The sequence below is a fragment of the Panulirus ornatus genome, chromosome 10 (genome assembly GCF_036320965.1).
Source record: "Panulirus ornatus isolate Po-2019 chromosome 10, ASM3632096v1, whole genome shotgun sequence".
In the NCBI taxonomy this organism is placed as follows: domain Eukaryota; kingdom Metazoa; phylum Arthropoda; class Malacostraca; order Decapoda; family Palinuridae; genus Panulirus; species Panulirus ornatus.
The window spans coordinates 35,736,105-35,759,120 of record NC_092233.1 but is presented as its reverse complement, the minus strand read 5'-3'; the positions used below and the strand labels follow the sequence as shown (position 1 = coordinate 35,759,120).

At 46.0% G+C, this 23,016-nt stretch overlaps 1 protein-coding gene across 2 annotated transcripts in view; it reads right to left on the bottom strand.

Annotated features, from left to right (window-relative positions):
* LOC139750903 (proline dehydrogenase 1, mitochondrial-like) overlaps nt 1-23,016 on the bottom strand; it is a 528,526-nt gene that overhangs the window by 343,230 nt on the left and 162,280 nt on the right. The window contains exon 3 of one of the 2 annotated variants that reach the window (XM_071665786.1): nt 17,865-17,903. The exons of the other annotated variant lie outside the window; for it this stretch is intronic. Within the exon in view, the coding sequence (XP_071521887.1) occupies nt 17,865-17,903 (39 nt within the window). The remainder of the gene's footprint in view (nt 1-17,864; nt 17,904-23,016) is intronic. 2 annotated transcript variants of the gene reach the window in all.

The following is a 23,016-nucleotide window of genomic DNA, read 5'->3' as shown; positions in this document are numbered from 1 at the left end:
GAAGTGTTGCTTCACATGGCTTGAGTTTGTGTGGGAAGTGTGGCTTCACATGGCTTGAGTTTGTGTGGGAAGTGTGGCTTCACATGGCTTGAGTTTGTGTGGGAAGTGTGGCTTCACATGGCTTAAGTTTGTGTGGGAAGTGTAGCTCCACATGGCTTGAGTTTGTGTGGGAAGTGTGGCTTCACATGGCTTGAGTTTGTGTGGGAAGTGTAGCTCCACATGGCTTGAGTTTGTGTGGGAAGTATGGCTTCACATGGCTTGAGTTTGTGTGGGAAGTGTAGCTCCACATGGCTTGAGTTTGTGTGGGTAGTATGGCTTCACATGGCTTGAGTTTGTGTGGGAAGTGTAGCTCCACATGGCTAGAGTTTCTGTGGGTAGTATGGCTTCACATGGCTTGAGTTTGTGTGGGAAGTGTAGCTCCACATGGCTTGAGTTTGTGTGGGAAGTATGGCTTCACATGGCTTGAGTTTGTGTGGGAAGTGTGGCTTCACATGGCTTGAGTTTGTGTGGGAAGTGTTGCTTCACATGGCTTGAGTTTGTGTGGGAAGTGTGGCTTCACATGGCTTGAGTTTGTGTGGGAAGTGTAGCTCCACATGGCTTGAGTTTGTGTGGGAAGTGTGGCTTCACATGGCTTGAGTTTGTGTGGGATGTGTAGCTCCACATGGCTTGAGTTTGTGTGGGAAGTATGGCTTCACATGGCTTGAGTTTGTGTGGGAAGTGTGGCTTCACATGGCTTGAGTTTGTGTGGGAAGTGTGGCTTCACATGGCTTGAGTTTGTGTGGGAAGTGTGGCTTCACATGGCTTGAGCTTCTGTGGGAAGTATGGCTTCACATGGCTTGAGTTTGCGTGGGAAGTGTGGCTTCACATGGCTTGAGTTTGTGTGGGTAGTATGGCTTCACATGGCTTGAGTTTGTGTGGGAAGTGTAGCTTCACATGGCTTGAGTTTGTGTGGGTAGTATGGATTCACATGGCTTGAGTTTGTGTGGGAAGTGTGGCTTCACATGGCTTGAGTTTGTGTGGGTAGTATGGCTTCACATGGCTTGAGTTTGTGTGGGAAGTGTGGCTTCACATGGCTTGAGTTTGTGTGGGTAGTATGGCTTCACATGGCTTGAGTTTGTGTGGGAAGTGTAGCTTCACATGACATGAGTTTGTGTGGGAAGTGTAGCTTCACATGACATGAGTTTTTGTGGGAAGTGTGGCTTCACATAGCTTGAGTTTGTGTGGGAAGTGTAGCTTCACATGGCTTGAGTTTGTGTGGGAAGTGTAGCTTCACATGACATGAGTTTGTGTGGGAAGTGTAGCTTCACATGACATGAGTTTTTGTGGGAAGTATGGCTTCACATGGCTTGAGTTTGTGTGGGAAGTGTAGCTTCACATGGCTTGAGTTTGTGTGGGAAGTGTAGCTTCACATGACATGAGTTTTTGTGGGAAGTGTGGCTTCACATGGCTTGAGTTTGTGTGGGAAGTGTAGCTTCACATGACATGAGTTTGTGTGGGAAGTGTAGCTTCACATGACATGAGTTTTTGTGGGAAGTGTAGCTTCACATGACATGAGTTTGTGTGGGAAGTGTAGCTTCACATGACATGAGTTTTTGTGGGAAGTGTAGCTTCACATGGCTTGAGTTTGTGTGGGAAGTGTAGCTTCACATGGCTTGAGTTTGTGTGGGAAGTGTAGCTTCACATGACATGAGTTTTTGTGGGAAGTGTGGCTTCACATGGCTTGAGTTTGTGTGGGAAGTGTGGCTTCACATGACATGAGTTTTTGTGGGAAGTGTAGCTTCACATGACATGAGTTTTTGTGGGAAGTGTAGCTTCACATGACATGAGTTTTTGTGGGAAGTGTAGCTTCACATGACATGAGTTTTTGTGGGAAGTGTAGCTTCACATGACATGAGTTTTTGTGGGAAGTGTAGCTTCACATGACATGAGTTTGTGTGGGAAGTGTAGCTTCACATGACATGAGTTTGTGTGGGAAGTGTAGCTCCACATGGCTTGAGTTTGTGTGGGAAGTGTAGCTTCACATGGCTTGAGTTTGTGTGGGAAGTGTAGCTTCACATGGCTTGAGTTTGTGTGGGAAGTGTGGCTTCACATGGCTTGAGTTTGTGTGGGAAGTGTAGCTCCACATGGCTTGAGTTTGTGTGGGAAGTGTAGCTTCACATGGCTTGAGTTTGTGTGGGAAGTGTAGCTTCACATGGCTTGAGTTTGTGTGGGAAGTGTGGCTTCACATGGCTTGAGTTTGTGTGGGAAGTGTAGCTTCACATGGCTTGAGTTTGTGTGGGAAGTGTGGCTTCACATGGCTTGAGTTTGTGTGGGAAGTGTAGCTTCACATGGCTTGAGTTTGTGTGGGAAGTGTGGCTTCACATGACATGAGTTTGTGTGGGAAGTGTAGCTTCACATGGCTTGAGTTTGTGTGGGAAGTGTGGCTTCACATGGCTTGAGTTTGTGTGGGAAGTGTGGCTTCACATGACATGAGTTTTTGTGGGAAGTGTAGCTTCACATGACATGAGTTTGTGTGGGAAGTGTAGCTTCACATGGCTTGAGTTTGTGTGGGAAGTGTAGCTTCACATGGCTTGAGTTTAAGAAAGATTTGAGAGGTTGATTGTCCAGTGTTTCACGAGTCAGTTTAGTGTGTATGTGTTGTGTGCGTCACTGTTGCGTGTGCTGGGGTGGGGAGATCTACGAGTAGAGGTAGATGAAGTGTGAGGCAGGAGCAAGTATCATATATCTACAGTAGAGGTAGATGAAGTGTGAGGCAGGGGCAAGTATCATATATCTACAGTAGAGGTATATGAAGTGTGAGGCAGGGGCAAGTATCATATATCTACAGTAGAGGTAGATGAAGTGTGAGGCAGGAGCAAGTATCATATATCTACAGTAGAGGTAGATGAAGTGTGAGGCACGGGCAAGTATCATATATCTACAGTAGAGGTAGATGAAGTGTGAGGCACGGGCAAGTATCATAAATCTACAGTAGAGGTAGATGAAGTGTGAGGCAGGAGCAAGTATCATATATCTACAGTAGAGGTAGATGAAGTGTGAGGCACGGGCAAGTATCATATATCTACAGTAGAGGTAGATGAAGTGTGAGGCAGGGGCAAGTATCATATATCTACAGTAGAGGTAGATGAAGTGTGAGGCAGGAGCAAGTATCATATATCTACAGTAGAGGTAGATGAAGTGTGAGGCAGGAGCAAGTATCATATATCTACAGTAGAGGTAGATGAAGTGTGAGGAAGGGGCAAGTATCATATATCTACAGTAGAGGTAGATGAAGTGTGAGGCAGGAGCAAGTATCATATATCTACAGTAGAGGTAGATGAAGTGTGAGGCAGGAGCAAGTATCATATATCTACAGTAGAGGTAGATGAAGTGTGAGGCAGGAGCAAGTATCATATATCTACAGTAGAGGTAGATGAAGTGTGAGGCAGGGGCAAGTATCATATATCTACAGTAGAGGTAGATGAAGTGTGAGGCAGGGGCAAGTATCATATATCTACAGTAGAGGTAGATGAAGTGTGAGGCAGGGGCAAGTATCATATATCTACAGTAGAGGTAGATGAAGTGTGAGGCAGAGGCAAGTATCATATATCAACAGTAGAGGTAGATGAAGTGTGAGGCACGGGCAAGTATCATATATCTACAGTAGAGGTAGATGAAAAGTGAGGCAGAGGCAAGTATCATACATCTACAGTAGAGGTAGATGAAGTGTGAGGCAGGGGCAAGTATCATATATCTACAGTAGAGGTAGATGAAGTGTGAGGCACGGGCAAGTATCATATATCTACAGTAGAGGTAGATGAAGTGTGAGGCACGGGCAAGTATCATATATCTACAGTAGAGGTAGATGAAGTGTGAGGCACGGGCAAGTATCATATATCTACAGTAGAGGTAGATGAAGTGTGAGGCAGGGGCAAGTATCATATATCTACAGTAGAGGTAGATGAAGTGTGAGGCAGGGGCAAGTATCATATATCTACAGTAGAGGTAGATGAAGTGTGAGGCAGGGGCAAGTATCATATATCTACAGTAGAGGTAGATGAAGTGTGAGGCACGGGCAAGTATCATATATCTACAGTAGAGGTAGATGAAGTGTGAGGCAGGAGCAAGTATCATATATCTACAGTAGAGGTAGATGAAGTGTGAGGCAGGAGCAAGTATCATATATCTACAGTAGAGGTAGATGAAGTGTGAGGCAGGGGCAAGTATCATATATCTACAGTAGAGGTAGATGAAGTGTGAGGCAGGGCAAGTATCATATATCTACAGTAGAGGTAGATGAAGTGTGAGGCAGGAGCAAGTATCATATATCTACAGTAGAGGTAGATGAAGTGTGAGGCAGGAGCAAGTATCATATATCTACAGTAGAGGTAGATGAAGTGTGAGGCAGGGGCAAGTATCATATATCTACAGTAGAGGTAGATGAAGTGTGAGGCAGAGGCAAGTATCATATATCTACAGTAGAGGTAGATGAAGTGTGAGGCAGGGCAAGTATCATATATCTACAGTAGAGGTAGATGAAGTGTGAGGCAGGGGCAAGTATCATATATCTACAGTAGAGGTAGATGAAGTGTGAGGCAGGGGCAAGTATCATATATCTACAGTAGAGGTAGATGAAGTGTGAGGCAGGGGCAAGTATCATATATCTACAGTAGAGGTAGATGAAGTGTGAGGCAGGAGCAAGTATCATATATCTACAGTAGAGGTAGATGAAGTGTGAGGCAGGGGCAAGTATCATATATCTACAGTAGAGGTAGATGAAGTGTGAGGCAGGGGCAAGTATCATATATCTACAGTAGAGGTAGATGAAGTGTGAGGCAGGGGCAAGTATCATATATCTACAGTAGAGGTAGATGAAGTGTGAGGCAGAGGCAAGTATCATATATCTACAGTAGAGGTAGATGAAGTGTGAGGCAGGGGCAAGTATCATATATCTACAGTAGAGGTAGATGAAGTGTGAGGCAGGGGCAAGTATCATATATCTACAGTAGAGGTAGATGAAGTGTGAGGCAGGGGCAAGTATCATATATCTACAGTAGAGGTAGATGAAGTGTGAGGCAGGGGCAAGTATCATATATCTACAGTAGAGGTAGATGAAGTGTGAGGCAGGGGCAAGTATCATATATCTACAGTAGAGGTAGATGAAGTGTGAGGCAGGGGCAAGTATCATATATCTACAGTAGAGGTAGATGAAGTGTGAGGCAGGGGCAAGTATCATATATCTACAGTAGAGGTAGATGAAGTGTGAGGCAGGGGCAAGTATCATATATCTACAGTAGAGGTAGATGAAGTGTGAGGCAGGGGCAAGTATCATATATCTACAGTAGAGGTAGATGAAGTGTGAGGCAGGGGCAAGTATCATATATCTACAGTAGAGGTAGATGAAGTGTGAGGCAGGGGCAAGTATCATATATCTACAGTAGAGGTAGATGAAGTGTGAGGCAGGGGCAAGTATCATATATCTACAGTAGAGGTAGATGAAGTGTGAGGCAGGGCAAGTATCATATATCTACAGTAGAGGTAGATGAAGTGTGAGCAGGGCAGTATCATATATCTACAGTAGAGGTAGATGAAGTGTGAGGCAGGGGAAGTATCATATATCTACATAGAGTAATGAAGGTGAGGCAGGGGCTAGTTCATTATCTACATGTAGGGTAGATGAAGTGAGCAGGGGCAAGTATCATATATTACAGTAGTGGTAGATGCAGTTGGGTGGGATTATCATTATATACCTAGCATTGTGGTGGGAACTGCATGTTGGGTGGAGATATATCTAGCATGTTGAGGTAGATTACCTAGCATGTTGATGGTGGGATTACCTAGCATGTTGAGTGTGGGATTACCTAGCAGTTGTGGTGGGATTACCTAGCATGTTGTGGTGGGATTACCTACATGTTGTGGTGGGATTACCTAGCATGTTGTGGTGGGATTACCTAGCATGTTGTGGTGGGATTACCTAGCATGTTGTGGTGGGATTACCTAGCATGTTGTGGTGGGATTACCTAGCATGTTGTGGTGGGATTACCTAGCATGTTGTGGTGGGATTACCTAGCATGTTGAGGTGGGATTACCTAGCATGTTGAGGTGGGATTACCTAGCATGTTGAGGTGGGATTACCTAGCATGTTGAGGTGGGATTACCTAGCATGTTGAGGTGGGATTACCTAGCATGTTGAGGTGGGATTACCTAGCATGTTGTGGTGGGATTACCTAGCATGTTGTGGTGGGATTACCTAGCATGTTGTGGTGGGATTACCTAGCATGTTGAGGTGGGATTACCTAGCATGTTGAGGTGGGATTACCTAGCATGTTGAGGTGGGATTACCTAGCATGTTGAGGTGGGATTACCTAGCATGTTGAGGTGGGATTACCTAGCATGTTGAGGTGGGATTACCTAGCATGTTGAGGTGGGATTACCTAGCATGTTGAGGTGGGATTACCTAGCATGTTGAGGTGGGATTACCTAGCATGTTGAGGTGGGATTACCTAGCATGTTGAGGTGGGATTACCTAGCATGTTGAGGTGGGATTACCTAGCATGTTGTGGTGGGATTACCTAGCATGTTGAGGTGGGATTACCTAGGATGTTGTGGTGGGATTACCTAGCATGTTGAGGTGGGATTACCTAGCATGTTGTGGTGGGATTACCTAGCACGTTGTGGTGGGATTACCTAGCACGTTGTGGTGGGATTACCTAGCATGTTGAGGTGGGATTACCTAGCATGTTGTGGTGGGATTACCTAGCATGTTGAGGTGGGATTACCTAGCACGTTGTGGTGGGATTACCTAGCATGTTGAGGTGGGATTACCTAGCATGTTGAGGTGGGATTACCTAGCACGTTGTGGTGGGATTACCTAGCATGTTGAGGTGGGATTACCTAGCATGTTGTGGTGGGATTACCTAGCATGTTGAGGTAGGATTACCTAGCATGTTGTGGTGGGATTACCTAGCATGTTGTGGTGGGATTACCTAGCATGTTGTGGTGGGATTACCTAGCATGTTGAGGTGGGATTACCTAGCATGTTGAGGTGAGATTACCTAGCATGTTGTGGTGGGATTACCTAGCATGTTGAGGTGGGATTACCTAGCATGTTGAGGTGGGATTACCTAGCATGTTGAGGTAAGATTACCTAGCATGTTGTGGTGGGATTACCTAGCATGTTGAGGTGGGATTACCTAGCATGTTGAGGTGGGATTACCTAGCATGTTGAGGTGGGATTACCTAGCATGTTGAGGTTAGATTACCTAGCACGTTGTGGTGGGATTACCTAGCATGTTGTGGTGGGATTACCTAGCATGTTGTGGTGGGATTACCTAGCATGTTGAGGTAAGATTACCTAGCATGTTGAGGTGAGATTACCTAGCATGTTGTGGTGGGATTACCTAGCATGTTGAGGTGGGATTACCTAGCATGTTGAGGTGGGATTACCTAGCATGTTGAGGTTAGATTACCTAGCACGTTGTGGTGGGATTACCTAGCATGTTGAGGTGGGATTACCTAGCATGTTGAGGTGGGATTACCTAGCATGTTGAGGTTAGATTACCTAGCACGTTGTGGTGGGATTACCTAGCATGTTGTGGTGGGATTACCTAGCATGTTGTGGTGGGATTACCTAGCATGTTGTGGTGGGATTACCTAGCATGTTGTGGTGGGATTACCTAGCACGTTGTGGTGGGATTACCTAGCATGTTGAGGTGAGATTACCTAGCATGTTGTGGTGGGATTACCTATCATGTCTTGGTGGTATTGTGTTTGTGTTGTTGCTGTATACTTGTGTTGTGTTAAGGACGGTTGGTAACTGTTGTATTTCATGTTGTAAAGACGTACAACCAGAAGGGTGAGGCCAAGGGTAAAGTAGAGCAGACGAATTGTATGTAGAGGATTTTGAGGGATTCTATCTCTAGTCCAAATCTGGTGCCAGTTAGTGTTCCAAGGTCATTTAGTTTATGTGTTGGTTTTGAGTTGATGTTTTTGATGTGAGGAGTGAAAGTTCTGAGTGCATCGCATGTTGATGCCTGGAATGATCACTATTTTGTTCACTGGAAGAGATTGTCTGTTCACTGTGATTGTTCCCAGTACGCAATACTGTGCTGCATGTCTGTCGTTATTACTGTGGTGTTTGCATGTTGTCATATGATCGTGAGGTTGTCTACACGGGAGAAGATGTGAATTTACGGTTTGCTGGAGATAATGGGAGGTGGTGTAGGAGGAGACTGAAGAGGGCTGGAGAAACAAAAAATGTTTCCTGGGGAACTCTACCGTAGAGTTTATGGGTTTTAAAGATGAAACCATTGTAAGCGTCTACGTCATGGCTGCCTGCAATGAAATTGTGTCGGGGGACAGCGTCAAATGCTTTCTTAATACCTACTGCCGTAAGCACTGAGCGAGACCAGGGTTGTGGTTGGTCGAAACCGCGTAGGATGTGTTATGTGAGGCCAATGTGGTGGTGGTGGAGTGGTTAGGTGTGAGGCCATAGTGTGTGGGTTACAGAGGGATGGTTTGCTTGGTTCTGGTGTGGTCAGTGTTTCACCGAGTCTGCATACTGAGGTGAGGTAGTTGGCAAAGCTGGAAACCTTCAAACTGGTATTATGCAGGCAAGTTTCCAGATGTATGAGATTGTGTTGTGTGGTTGGGGTAGAAAGTGCTGGGTCTGTACAAGTGGGGCAAAGTGTTTTGTGTGGCAGGTGTTGTTGTCAGGGGGCCGTGTGTGGCAGGTGTTGTTGTCAGGAGCAACGTGTGGCAGGTGTTGTTGTCAGGGGCCGTGTGTGGCAGGTGTTGTTGTCAGGGGCCATGTGTGGTAGGTGTTGTTGTCAGGAGCCATGTGTGGCAGGTGTTGTTGTCAGGGGGCCGTGTGTGGCAGGTGTTGTTGTCAGGGGCCATGTGTGGTAGGTGTTGTTGTCAGGAGCCATGTGTGGCAGGTGTTGTTGTCAGGGGGCCGTGTGTGGCAGGTGTTGTTGTCAGGGGCCATGTGTGGTAGGTGTTGTTGTCAGGGGGCCGTGTGTGGCAGGTGTTGTTGTCAGGGGGCCATGTGTGGTAGGTGTTGTTGTCAGGGGGCCGTGTGTGGCAGGTGTTGTTGTCAGGGGGCCATGTGTGGTAGGTGTTGTTGTCAGGGGGCCGTGTGTGGTAGGTGTTGTTGTCAGGGGCCATGTGTGGCAGGTGTTGTTGTCAGGGGCCGTGTGTGGCAGGTGTTGTTGTCAGGGGCCGTGTGTGGCAGGTGTTGTTGTCAGGGGCCATGTGTGGCAGGTGTTGTTGTCAGGGGCAGTGTGTGGCAGGTGTTGTTGTCAGGGGCCATGTGTGGCAGGTGTTGTTGTCAGGGGCCATGTGTGGCAGTTGTTGTTGTCAGGGGCCGTGTGTGGCAGGTGTTGTTGTCAGGAGCCACGTGTGGCAGGTGTTGTTGTCAGGGGCCATGTGTGGCAGGTGTTGTTGTCAGGGGCCATGTGTGGCAGGTGTTGTTGTCAGGGGCCGTGTGTGGCAGGTGTTGTTGTCAGGAGCCACGTGTGGCAGGTGTCGTTGTCAGGGGCCATGTGTGGCAGGTGTTGTTGTCAGGGGCCATGTGTGGCAGGTGTTGTTGTCAGGGGCCGTGTGTGGCAGGTGTTGTTGTCAGGGGCCATGTGTGGCAGGTGTTGTTGTCAGGGGCCATGTGTGGCAGGTGTTGTTGTCAGGGGGCCGTGTGTGGCAGGTGTTGTTGTCAGGGGGCCGTGTGTGGCAGGTGTTGTTGTCAGGGGCCGTGTGTGGCAGGTGTTGTTGTCAGGGGCCATGTGTGGCAGGTGTTGTTGTCAGGGGCCATGTGTGGCAGGTGTTATTGTTATTGTGGCTGCTGAGCCTACGCGTGCAGGTGTGTGTCATGTGTTGCTCCATGAAACAAGTGAGAGTGAGGGAAATTCTCAAATACAAGAAATAAATACTTGACACAGTGTAGCAATAACTGCCGGTACACCTACACTCAGGTGACACTGCCTTCATACACTCACGACACCTTTCTCTAACCAGACCACGTGCCACGCCCACACGATACACACAACATGTACACCCTCTCTAAACACCAAACAATCATACAAGCATCTGACACACATCACTTACACTCTCCTGGCTACACCCAGACACCCCACACATCTTCTTGGCTACACCCAGACAACACACACATACCCTCCTGACTACACCCATACACCCCACACACCATCCTGGCTACCTCCAGACACCCCACACACCCTTCTGGCTACACCCAGACACACCACACATCCTCCTGGCTACACCCAGACACACCACACATCCTCCTGGCTACACCCAGACACCCCACGCACCCTTCTGGCTACACCCAGACACACCACACATCCTCCTGGCTACACCCAGACACCCCACACATCTTCTTGGCTACACCCAGACAACACACACATACCCTCCTGACTACACCCATACACCCCACACACCATCCTGGCTACCTCCAGACACCCCACACACCCTTCTGGCTACACCCAGACACACCACACATCCTCCTGGCTACACCCAGACACACCACACATCCTCCTGGCTACACCCAGACACCCCACGCACCCTTCTGGCTACACCCAGACACACCACACATCCTCCTGGCTACACCCAGACAACACACACACATACCCTCCTGGCTACACCCAGACACCCCACACACCCTTCTGGCTACACCCAGACACACCACACATCCTCCTGGCTACACTCAGACACCCCACACACCCTTCTGGCTACACCCAGACCCACCACACATCCTCCTGGCTACACCCAGACAACACACACATATACCCTCCTGGCTACACCCAGACACCCCACACACCCTTCTGGCTACACCCAGACACACCACACATCCTCCTGGCTACACCCAGACACCCCACACACCCTCCTGGCTACACCCAGATACACTACACATCCTCCTGGCTACACCCAGACACAACCCACACACCCTCCTGGCGACACCCAGACAACACACGCTTCATGGACCGGAATTAAGAAGTGACGTAACATTCCACAATGCTGGACACCAGAACAATCGCGCGCGCGCGCGCACCACACGTTGCAAGAGCCAGAGGCAGCAATAACTTCACCAGCGCACACTGATCCTGGCTCACACTACTACTGTTACTGGCTCACACTACTACTGTTACTGGCTCACACTACAACTGTTACTGGCTCATACTACAACTGTTACTGGCTCACACTACAACTGTTACTGGCTCACACTACAAACTGTTACTGGCTCACACTACAACTGTTACTGGCTCACACTACAACTGTTACTGGCTCACACTACAACTGTTACTGGCTCACACTACAAACTGTTACTGGCTCACACTACAACTGTTACTGGCTCACACTACAACTGTTACTGGCTCACACTAAAACTGTTACTGGCTCACACTACAACTGTTACTGGCTCACACTACAAACTGTTACTGGCTCACACTACAACTGTTGCTGGCTCACACTACAACTGTTACTGGCTCACACTACAACTGTTACTGGCTCACACTATTGTTAGCGGCGCACACTGTTACTGGCTCACACTACTGTTACCAACGCACACTGTTGCTGGCTCACACTATTGTTATCGGCGCATACTGTTACTCGCTTACACTGCTGTTACCAACGCACACTGTTACTGGTTCACACTACTGTTACCAGAGCACACTGTTACTGGTTCACACTACTGTTACCAACGCACACTGTTGCTGGCTCACACTACTGTTACCCGAGCACACTGTTGCTGGCTCACACTACTGTTACCCGAGCACACTGTTGCTGGCTCACACTACTGTTACCCGAGCACACTGTTGCTGGCTCACACTACTGTTACCAGAGCACACTGTTGCTGGCTCACACTACTGTTACCAGAGCACACTGTTGCTGGCTCACACTACTGTTACCCGAGCACACTGTTGCTGGCTCACACTACTGTTACCAGAGCACACTGTTGCTGGCTCACACTACTGTTACCCGAGCACACTGTTGCTGGCTCACACTACTGTTACCAGAGCACACTGTTGCTGGCTCACACTACTGTTACCAGAGCACACTGTTGCTGGCTCACACTACTGTTACCCGAGCACACTGTTGCTGGCTCATACTAACGACTGACTGGTGTTACAGTACTGTGCCACCATATGTGTCGTTATATACCAACACTACTAACATGAGTGCTAATGCTGCCACCACTACCATCAAACTCTAACTACTGTTACTACCACAACTTCCACCACTTCAAACCACACGTACTATCACTGCCACCACTACCAACAATGTCATTATCACCACTATCAACAACACTGTTACTGCCACCACTACCAACAGTTATCATTACCACCATTACCATTATCATCAAGAATACCATTACTGCTACCAACAGCACCATTATCATCAGTAGTAATTAATGTCAAAACTACCAACATTACCATTAGTGCCACCACTACCAGCATTACCATAATTGTCACCACTACCAACATTATCATTAGTGCCACCACTACCATCAGTGCTACTGCCATCACTACCAACACCTGCCACCATTAATACCATCACTACCATGACTCCCAGTACATGTATCACTAACATGATTCCCAGTACATGTATCACTACCATGATTCCCAGTACATATATCACTACCATGATTCCCAGTACATATATCACTACCATGATTCCCAGTACATATATCACTACCATGACTCCCAGTACATATATCACTACCATGACTCCCAGTACATATATCACTAACATGACTCCCAGTACATATATCACTACCATGATTCCCAGTACATATATCACTACCATGACTCCCAGTACATATATCACTACCATGATTCCCAGTACATATATCACTACCATGACTCCCAGTACATATATCACTAACATGATTCCCAGTACATATATCACTACCATGACTCCCAGTACATATATCACTACCATGACTCCCAGTACATATATCACTACCATGACTCCCAGTACATATATCACTACCATGACTCCCAGTACATATATCACTACCATGATTCCCAGTACATATATCACTACCATGACTCCCAGTACATATATCACTAACATGATTCCCAGTACATATATCACTACCATGATTCCCAGTACATATATCACTACCATGACTCCCAGTACATATATCACTAACATGATTCCCAGTACATATATCACTACCATGACTCCCAGTACATATATCACTAACATGATTCCCAGTACATATATCACTACCATGACTCCCAGTACATATATCACTACCATGACTCCCAGTACATATATCACTACCATGACTCCCAGTACATATATCACTAACATGATTCCCAGTACATATATCACTACCATGACTCCCAGTACATATATCACTACCATGACTCCCAGTACATATATCACTACCATGACTCCCAGTACATATATCACTACCATGACTCCCAGTACATATATCACTACCATGATTCCCAGTACATATATCACTACCATGACTCCCAGACCTATATCACTACCATGGACTCCAGTACATATATCTCTACCATGACTCCCAGTACATATATCACTACATGACTCCCAGTACATATATCAATACATGATTCCCAGTACATATATCACTACCATGACTCCCAGTACATATAACACTACCATGATCCCAGTACATATATCACTACCATGACTCCCAGTACATATATCACTACCTTGACTCCCAGACATATATCACTACATGTCTCCCAGTACGTATATCACTACCATGACTCCCAGTACATATATCACTACCATGATCCCAGTACCTATATCACTACCATGACTCCAGTACATACTCTACCATCACTTCCAGTACATGTGTCACTACCATGATTCCCAGTATATATCAGTAACCATGACTTCCAGTACATATATCACTACCATGACTCCCTGTACATACATCACTACCAGGACTCCCAGTACATCTATCACTACCATGACTCCCAGTACATACATCACTACCATGGACTCCCTAGTACATAATCACTACCAGACTCCCAGTACATACATCACTTACCATGACTCCCAGTACATACATCACTACCATGACTCCCAGTACATCACATCACTACCATGACTCCCAGTACATCACATCACTACCATGACTCCCAGTACATCACATCACTACCATGACTCCCAGTACATCACATCACTACCATGACTCCCAGTACATCACATCACTACCATGACTCCCAGTACATCACATTACTACCATGACTCCCAGTACATCACATTACTACCATGACTCCCAGTACATCACATCACTACCATGACTCCCAGTACATCACATCACTACCATGACTCCCAGTACATCACATTACTACCATGAATCCCAGTAAATATATAATTATCATGACATCCAGTACACCACATTACTACCATCACTTCCAGCACATATACAATTATCATAATTCCCAGTACACCACATCGCTACCCTCAACCACAGTACATATATCACTATCATGCCTCCCAGTACACCATATCATTACCATGCCTCCCAGTACACCATATCATTACCAAGACTCCCAGTACACCATATCATTACCAAGACTCCCAGTACACCATATCATTACCATGACTCCCAGTACACCATATCATTACCATGCCTCCCAGTACACCATAGCATTACCATCACTCCCAGTACACCATAGCATTACCATCACTCCCAGTACACCATAGCATTACCATCACTCCCAGTACACCATATCATTACCATGCCTCCCACTACACCATAGCATTACCATGACTCCCAGTACACCATATCATCACCATGACTCTCACTACACCATATCATTACCATGACTCCCAGTACACCATATCATTACCATGCCTCCCACTACACCATATCATTACCAAGACTCCCAGTACACCATATCATTACCATGACTCCCAGTACACCATATCATTACCATGCCTCCCACTACACCATAGCATTACCATCACTCCCAGTACACCATATCATTACCATGACTCCCACTACACCATATCATTACCATGACTCCCAGTACACCATATCATTACCATGACTCCCAGTACACCATATCATTACCATGACTCCCAGTACACCATATCATTACCATGACTCCCAGTACACCATATCATTACCATGACTCCCAGTACACCATAGCATTACCATGACCTCCAGTACACATCAGTACCGTGACTCTTAGTACACATCACTACCAAAACTCCCAGTACATCACAACCAAGATTACCAGTACGTCACTACCATGACAGTACAACATATCACTACCATGATTCCCATACATCACTACCATGACTGAGTACATCACAGCACTATAATGGCTCCTAGGACATTATTTCCATGACTCTCAGTACGCTAAATTACTCCCATAATTCCCAGTGCGTCACTACCATAATTCTCAGTACACCATATCACAACCATGATTACCAGTCCACCACTACCATGGCTGCCAGTACATGACTCTCATGATTTCCAGTGCATGTCTATCATGCCTCAGTACACCAAATGACTACCATAATTCCCAGTACATAACATCACTACCATGACTCAGTTCACCACATCACCACTACGATTCCCAGTACACCATATGACTCCCAGTTCACCACATCACCACTACGATTCCCAGTACACCATATGACTCCCAGTTCACCACATCACCACTACGATTCCCAGTACACCATATGACTCCCAGTTCACCATATCACTACTACGATTCCCAGTACACCATATGACTCCCAGTTCACCACATCACTACTATTATTCCCAGTACACCATATGACTCCCAGTTCACCATATCACTACTATGATTCCCAGTACACCATATGACTCCCAGTTCACCATATCACCACTATGATTCCCAGTACACCATATGACTCCCAGTTCACCATATCACTACTACGATTCCCAGTACACCATATGACTCCCAGTTCACCACATCACTACTATTATTCCCAGTACACCATATGACTCCCAGTTCACCATATCACTACTATTATTCCCAGTACACCATATGACTCCCAGTTCACCATATCACTACTACGATTCCCAGTACACCATATGACTCCCAGTTCACCACATCACTACTATTATTCCCAGTACACCATATGACTCCCAGTTCACCATATCACTACTATGATTCCCAGTACACCATATGACTCCCAGTTCACCACATCACTACTATTATTCCCAGTACACCATATGACTCCCAGTTCACCATATCACTACTATTATTCCCAGTACACCATATGACTCCCAGTTCACCATATCACTACTACGATTCCCAGTACACCATATGACTCCCAGTTCACCACATCACTACTATTATTCCCAGTACACCATATGACTCCCAGTTCACCATATCACTACTATGATTCCCAGTACACCATATGACTCCCAGTTCACCACATCACTACTATTATTCCCAGTACACCATATGACTCCCAGTTCACCACATCACTACTATTATTCCCAGTACACCATATGACTCCCAGTTCACCACATCACTACTATTATTCCCAGTACACCATATGACTCCCAGTTCACCACATCACTACTATGATTCCCAGTACACCATATGACTCCCAGTTCACCACATCACTACTATTATTCCCAGTACACCATATGACTCCCAGTTCACCACATCACTACTATTATTCCCAGTACACCATATGACTCCCAGTTCACCACATCACTACTATTATTCCCAGTACACCATATGACTCCCAGTTCACCATATCACCACTATGATTCCCAGTACACCATATGACTCCCAGTTCACCACATGACGACCATAACTCCCAGTATATCATTACCATGACTATCAGAAGATAATTCCCAGTTGTCCCAGTACACTCCAGTACAACCAACAGTCTCAGGACAGTAATGTTAGTACAACAACAACAACAACAACAACAACATCATTATAATAATAATAATCATTTCCTTCAACTGCTCTCACAACTGTCACACACCCAGAACCAATACTGTTACTACTGTTACTGTTACTATTACTACTGTTACTACTGTTACTACTGTTACTATTGTTACTACTGCTACTGCTACTGTTACTACTGTTACTGTTACTGTTACTACTGCTACTGTTACTACTGTTACTGTTACTACTGCTACTGTTACTACTGTTACTGTTACTATTGTTACTGTTATTACTGTTAATGTTACTACTGCTACTGTTACTACTGCTACTGTTACTACTGTTCCTGTTACTACTGTTACTGTTACTACTGTTAATGTTACTACTGCTACTGTTACTACTGTTACTGTTACTACTGTCAATGTTACTACTGTTACTGTTACTACTGCTACTGTTACTGTTACTGTTACTACTGTTACTGTTACTACTGTTACTGTTACTACTGTTACTGTTACTACTGTCAATGTTACTACTGTTACTGTTACTACTGTCAATGTTACTACTGCTACTGTTACTACTGCTACTGTTACTACTGTTACTACTGCTACTGTTACTACGGCTGTAACACTACTACTACAGCTGCTGCTACCACTACTATGACCAGTACTGTTACCACCACAAACACAACAAGAACCAGCCATCCTCACTCACTCACTCACTCATTCACATCTTCTATCACTCACTCACTCACATCTTCTATCACTCACTCACTCACATTTTCTATCACTCACTCACTGACTCACTTCTTTCACTCACTCACTCACTCACATCCTCACTAACTCACTCACTCACATCCTCACTCACTCAGTCACTCACTCAGTCAGTCATCACTACAGCTGGCGGACGTGGAAAGCAACCAGAGGAGTAAGTTGTGATCAATTAAAAGAATTACATGGAGGAGGAGGAGGAGGAGGAGGAGGAGGAGGGGTAGTTGTGTGGTAGACTTACCAGAGTTCCTCGCCAGCAGGAGACGACGGTAGACAAGACCAGAATAGAGAGAGATGCAATTATTATGACGACACGATAATATATGTAACACCGGTGGGGGGGGGGGGCACCACCAGGGTCTTAGGGGGGGGGGAGGGGGTAGAGGAATGGGGAAAGGTTGAGGCAGGAGGGAGGGGAGGGAAGGGAGAGTAGTGGTGGAGATGGGTAAGGAAGGGAAGGGAGAGTAGTGGTGGAGATGGGTAAGGAAGGGAAGGGAGAGTAGTGGTGGAGATGGGTAAGGAAGGGAAGGAAGAGTAGTGGTGGAGATGGGTAAGGAAGGGAAGGGAGAGTAGTGGTGGAGATGGGTAAGGAAGGGAAGGAAGAGTAGTGGTGGAGATGGGTAAGGAAGGGAAGGGAGAGTAGTGGTGGAGATGGGTAAGGAAGGGAAGGAAGAGTAGTGGTGGAGATGGGTAAGGAAGGGAAGGGAGAGTAGTGGTGGAGATGGGTAAGGAAGGGAAGGGAGAGTAGTGGTGGAGATGGGTAAGGAAGGGAGAGTTGAAAGAGAAAAAATGGGGTGCATAGCGAGGGACTGTGTGGGGGGGCGGGGCACTCATGAACCTAGCACATTAGGAGGGAGGGAGGGAGGGAGGGAGGGAGGGAGGGGTGTTGGGAGCAGAGGGACGGGGGAGGGTCACTGTCCTCACATCCAGCAAGATCATAGACAAACAATAGTGGCCGGAACCTCTAATAATAATAATAATATTAATAATAATAATAATAATAATAATAATAATAATAATAATAATAATAATAATAATAATAATAATAATAATAATAATAATTCCACGTTCAGTACGTACAATGGACAGGTGGGGATGACCGTAGCTGTTTCGTGTAAGACAAACTGAGGCAAAACCTGAAGTCTGGTGGTATGGAGGTGTTACCTCATGTGTAGAGACAAAACCTCAGTCTTCAAGATTTCTGACAAGTTTGAAAGACTGGATGGAATGAACAGTTTTGTGGGAAACATAACAACTGCTTCCCTTCCTGTCTGACGTACCATGGCCCACCATGAGCCAGCCTGGAGCATACAAGAGCGATGTGACTCATGTTAAGAAACGTGACATGATTTCGTAACGTCACATAGTCTGACGGAGACAAAAACATGGCCAACAGACTGGACCCAGCTGGACTCTCCCAGTAAGAGTGAGTGTACAATGCGCTCATGACTGATGTGCTTCATAATGATACTGAAGTGAGTAGTGACCCTAGTTGTGAGAAGATACAGGATCACAGCAGCTGAGTGAGTGTGCCAGCAGCTTTGACGCAAGAGACCGGGTATTAATGACATGATTTAAATAAGAAGGTGAGTAATGTGGCAGTTGAGGATATAATTGGGTCACATGGGATATTCGGTAATGTGAATGGAAACAGTGAACAGCTTGTAGAGTTGTGTGCTCAAAACGGACTGTTGATTGGGAACATCTGGCTTAAAAAGAGGGACACACACAAGTATACGTATGTAAGCAGGAAAGACGGTCAGCGAGCATTATTACACTACATACAAACTGATAGACGCGAGAGAGATTTTGTGCTGAGAGGGGCAGCTGGTGGGATGTCTCATCATCATTACCTGGTGGAGGAGAGGGCGAAGATCTGCACAGGTTTTCGGAGTGGTGAGAGTAAGAGGGCTTGGAGATATTTGTGAAGAAATACCGGAAGACTGAGTACAGAATGGTGTAACGTGAGAGTAAAGGAAGCAAGGGGAGTGGGTTAAGAATGAGAAGCACTTAGGGGAGTAGTGCTGGCATGTGCAGGAGGGGCTTTTGGCATGCATTATGTGGGAGGTGGGCAAGAGAAAAATGGTAGCGAGTGGTAGGACGACGAATTAGAGTTGCTAGTTTAAGAGAAAAGAGAGGTGTATAACGGACCTTACAGGGGAATGAGTGCAAATGATTGGGAGATGTATGAGAGAAAGCGGCAGGAGGTCAAGAGGAAGGTGCAGGGGTAGAAAAAGAGGGCAAATAAGAGTTGGGCTGAGCTAGTTTCAGTTAAGATGTTTTGAAAGGACGTTCATATACTTCAAAAGACAAAGGAATTAATGTGTGCATCGATAGCCGGGGGCAAATGGGGAAATGCTAACAGACAGTGATGAGGAGATGGACTGAGTACTTTGGACAGCAGAATGTGCTCGATGATAGTGGCAGACGTAGGCAGTGTGGGTTGGGGTGGTATGCGAAGTGAGAAAGTCAGGGAGAGTGGTTTGGTGAAGAGAAAAGAGGTAATGAAAGCCTTGTGGAAGACGAAATCCAGCAAGGCGGCGGGATTGGATGGTATTGCAGTTGGATATTCAAGAAAGGGTGTGACAGTGTTATTGATTAGTTAGGATACTCAATGTACGTATGGATCAAGGTGCCTGAGGATTGACGGGATGCATGTATAGCCCAGCTGTACAAAAGCAAGGGAGGTAAAGTTGAGTATTCAAATTTTAAAGGCATAAGTTTAAGTGTTACTGGTAAGCTATATGGGGTACTGATGAAGAGGGTGCAGGCATGTACAGAGCAACAGACCGAGAAGGAATAGTGTGGTTTTAACGGTGGTTGGGAATGTGTGGTTCTGGTGTTTGCTTTATAGGATGTGTGCGAGAAACAGAAGGAATTTGTGTGTGGCACTTATGGATCTGGAAAAAGTATATGAGATGGCTGATAGATACTGCATGAGATGGCTGATATATACTGCGTAGCATTTATGGATCTGGAAAAAGTATATGACAGGGTTGATAAAGATGCCATGTGGAAGGTATTATGAATATACAGTGTGGGAAGAAAGCTACTAGAAGCCGTGAGAAGTTTTGATCTTGGTTGTAAGGCACGTTTACCAGTAGGAAGAGAGGAGAGCGAGTCTGTGGCAGGGGGGTGTGATGTCACCATGGTTGTTTCATGTGTTTATGGATGGGTTGGTGAGGGAGGTAAATGGTAAATGCAAGAGTTGGGGAGAGTATGTAGTGTGTTAGAGATGAAGGGGGCCTGGAAGGTGAGTCAGTTGTTGTCTGCACTGATGGCAGATTCGAGTAAGACACTGCAAAAGCTGGTGACTGAGTTTGTATGTGAAATTTGAATAAAAGCAAAGTTCTTAGGTTTAGCAGAGTAGGACAGGTTAGTTGGGGTGTGAGACTGATTGGAAAAAAAATGGAAGTGAAGTGTATTAGATATCTGGGAACGGATATGGCAGTAAATGGAACCATGAGAGCAGAAGTGAGCCATTGGGTGAGGAAGGGGGCCAAGGTTCTGGGAGCGATAGAGAATATGCGGAAAGAGTGAACGTTGTCTGGGAGGGCAAAAATGGGTATGTTTAACAGTACAGTAGTCCAAGTAAACTTGTACGGCTGCGAGACATGGACTATGGATGAGGAAGTGCGAAGGAGGGTGGATGTATTGGAAATGATATGTTTGAGGACAATATGTGGTGTGAGGTGGTTTGATCGAGTAAATGATATCAGGGTAAGTGAGATGTGTGGTAATAAAAAGAGTGTGGTTGAGAGAGCAGAAGAGGGTGTTTTGAAGTGGTTTGGTCACATGGAGAGAATGAGTGAGGAAAGATTGACAAAGAGGATATATGTGTCAGAGGTGGAGGGAACGAGGAGAAGTGGGAGACCAAATTGGAGGTGGAAGGATGGAGAGACAAAGAATTGAAGTGATCCTGGCCTGAAGACGCAGGAGGGTGACAGGCATGCATGGGAAAGCATGAAATGGAATGATGACGTATACAAGAGTCGACGTGCTATCAGTTGATTGAACCAGGGAATGTAAAGCATATGGGGTATACTATGGAAAGGTCTGTGTGGCTTGGATGTAGATAGGTGAGCTGTGGTTTCGGTGCACTACACATGACAGTTAGAGAATGGATATGAGCGGATGTGGCCTTTCTTCGTCTGTTCTTGGCGCTATAATATATATATATATATATATATATATATATATATATATATATATATATATATATATATATATATATATATATATATAAACGTTACGATATTTCCGCTCTCAATCTACTGCACACGAATATAGGTGCCAGTTACCTAATCTACAGTTGCCAGTTACCATAATAATGTCCCGATAATGAGGGAGGGGGTCGGTCCAGGCAGGTTGGGTTAGGTTAGCGTTCATCCTCCACGATTTCCGCCGCGAACATTCACACTGGACTATATTGAGCAGAGTCTTGAGCCACCACCTGATGACCCGGATATCTCACACCGGAGGTTTACCAACAACCTTAGTGGTATGACTGCTGATGATGCCCTCTATGTACATGTAGCAGAGACGACTGTCTGCTGCGGGACAGCCAGAGGGAGGGATAGGGTGTAGGACAGTGGGATGGGAAGGATAGGGTGTAGGACAGTGGGAGGGAAGGATAGGGTGTAGGACAGTGAGAGGGAAGGATAGGGTGTAGGACAGTGGGAGGGAAAGATAGGGTGTAGGACAGTGAGAGGGAAGGATAGGGTGTAGGACAGTGAGAGGGAAGGATAGGGTGTAGGACAGTGGGAGGGAAAGATAGGGTGTAGGACAGTGAGAGGGAAGGATAGGGTGTAGGACAGTGAGAGGGAAGGATAGGGTGTAGGACAGTGGGAGGGAAAGATAGGGTGTAGGACAGTGAGAGGGAAGGATAGGATGTAGGACAGTGAGAGGGAAGGATAGGGTGTAGGACAGTGAGAGGGAAGGATAGGGTGTAGGACAGTGAGAGGGAAGGATAGGGTGTAGGACAGTGAGAGGGAAGGATAGGGTGTAGGACAGTGAGAGGGAAGGATAGGGTGTAGGACAGTGAGAGGGAAGGATAGGGTGTAGGACAGTGGGAGGGAAGGATAGGGTGTAGGACAGTGGAGAGAGGGTGTAGGAGAGTGAGAGACAGGGAGAGGATGTAGGACAGTGGAGAGAGGGTGTAGGACAGTGGGGAGAGGGTGTAGGACAGTGGGGAGAGGGTGTAGGACAGTGTGGAGAGGGTGTAGGAGAGTGAGAGACCAGGATGTGTGTGTAGGAGGGTCAGCAGGAAGGTATGACATGATAAATATTATGAAGCAATATGACATTACAGCCATAAAACTATAAATATACAACATTTCATATAACAAAAAATCTTACAAAATTTATGATCATATATATCAAAATTATATATA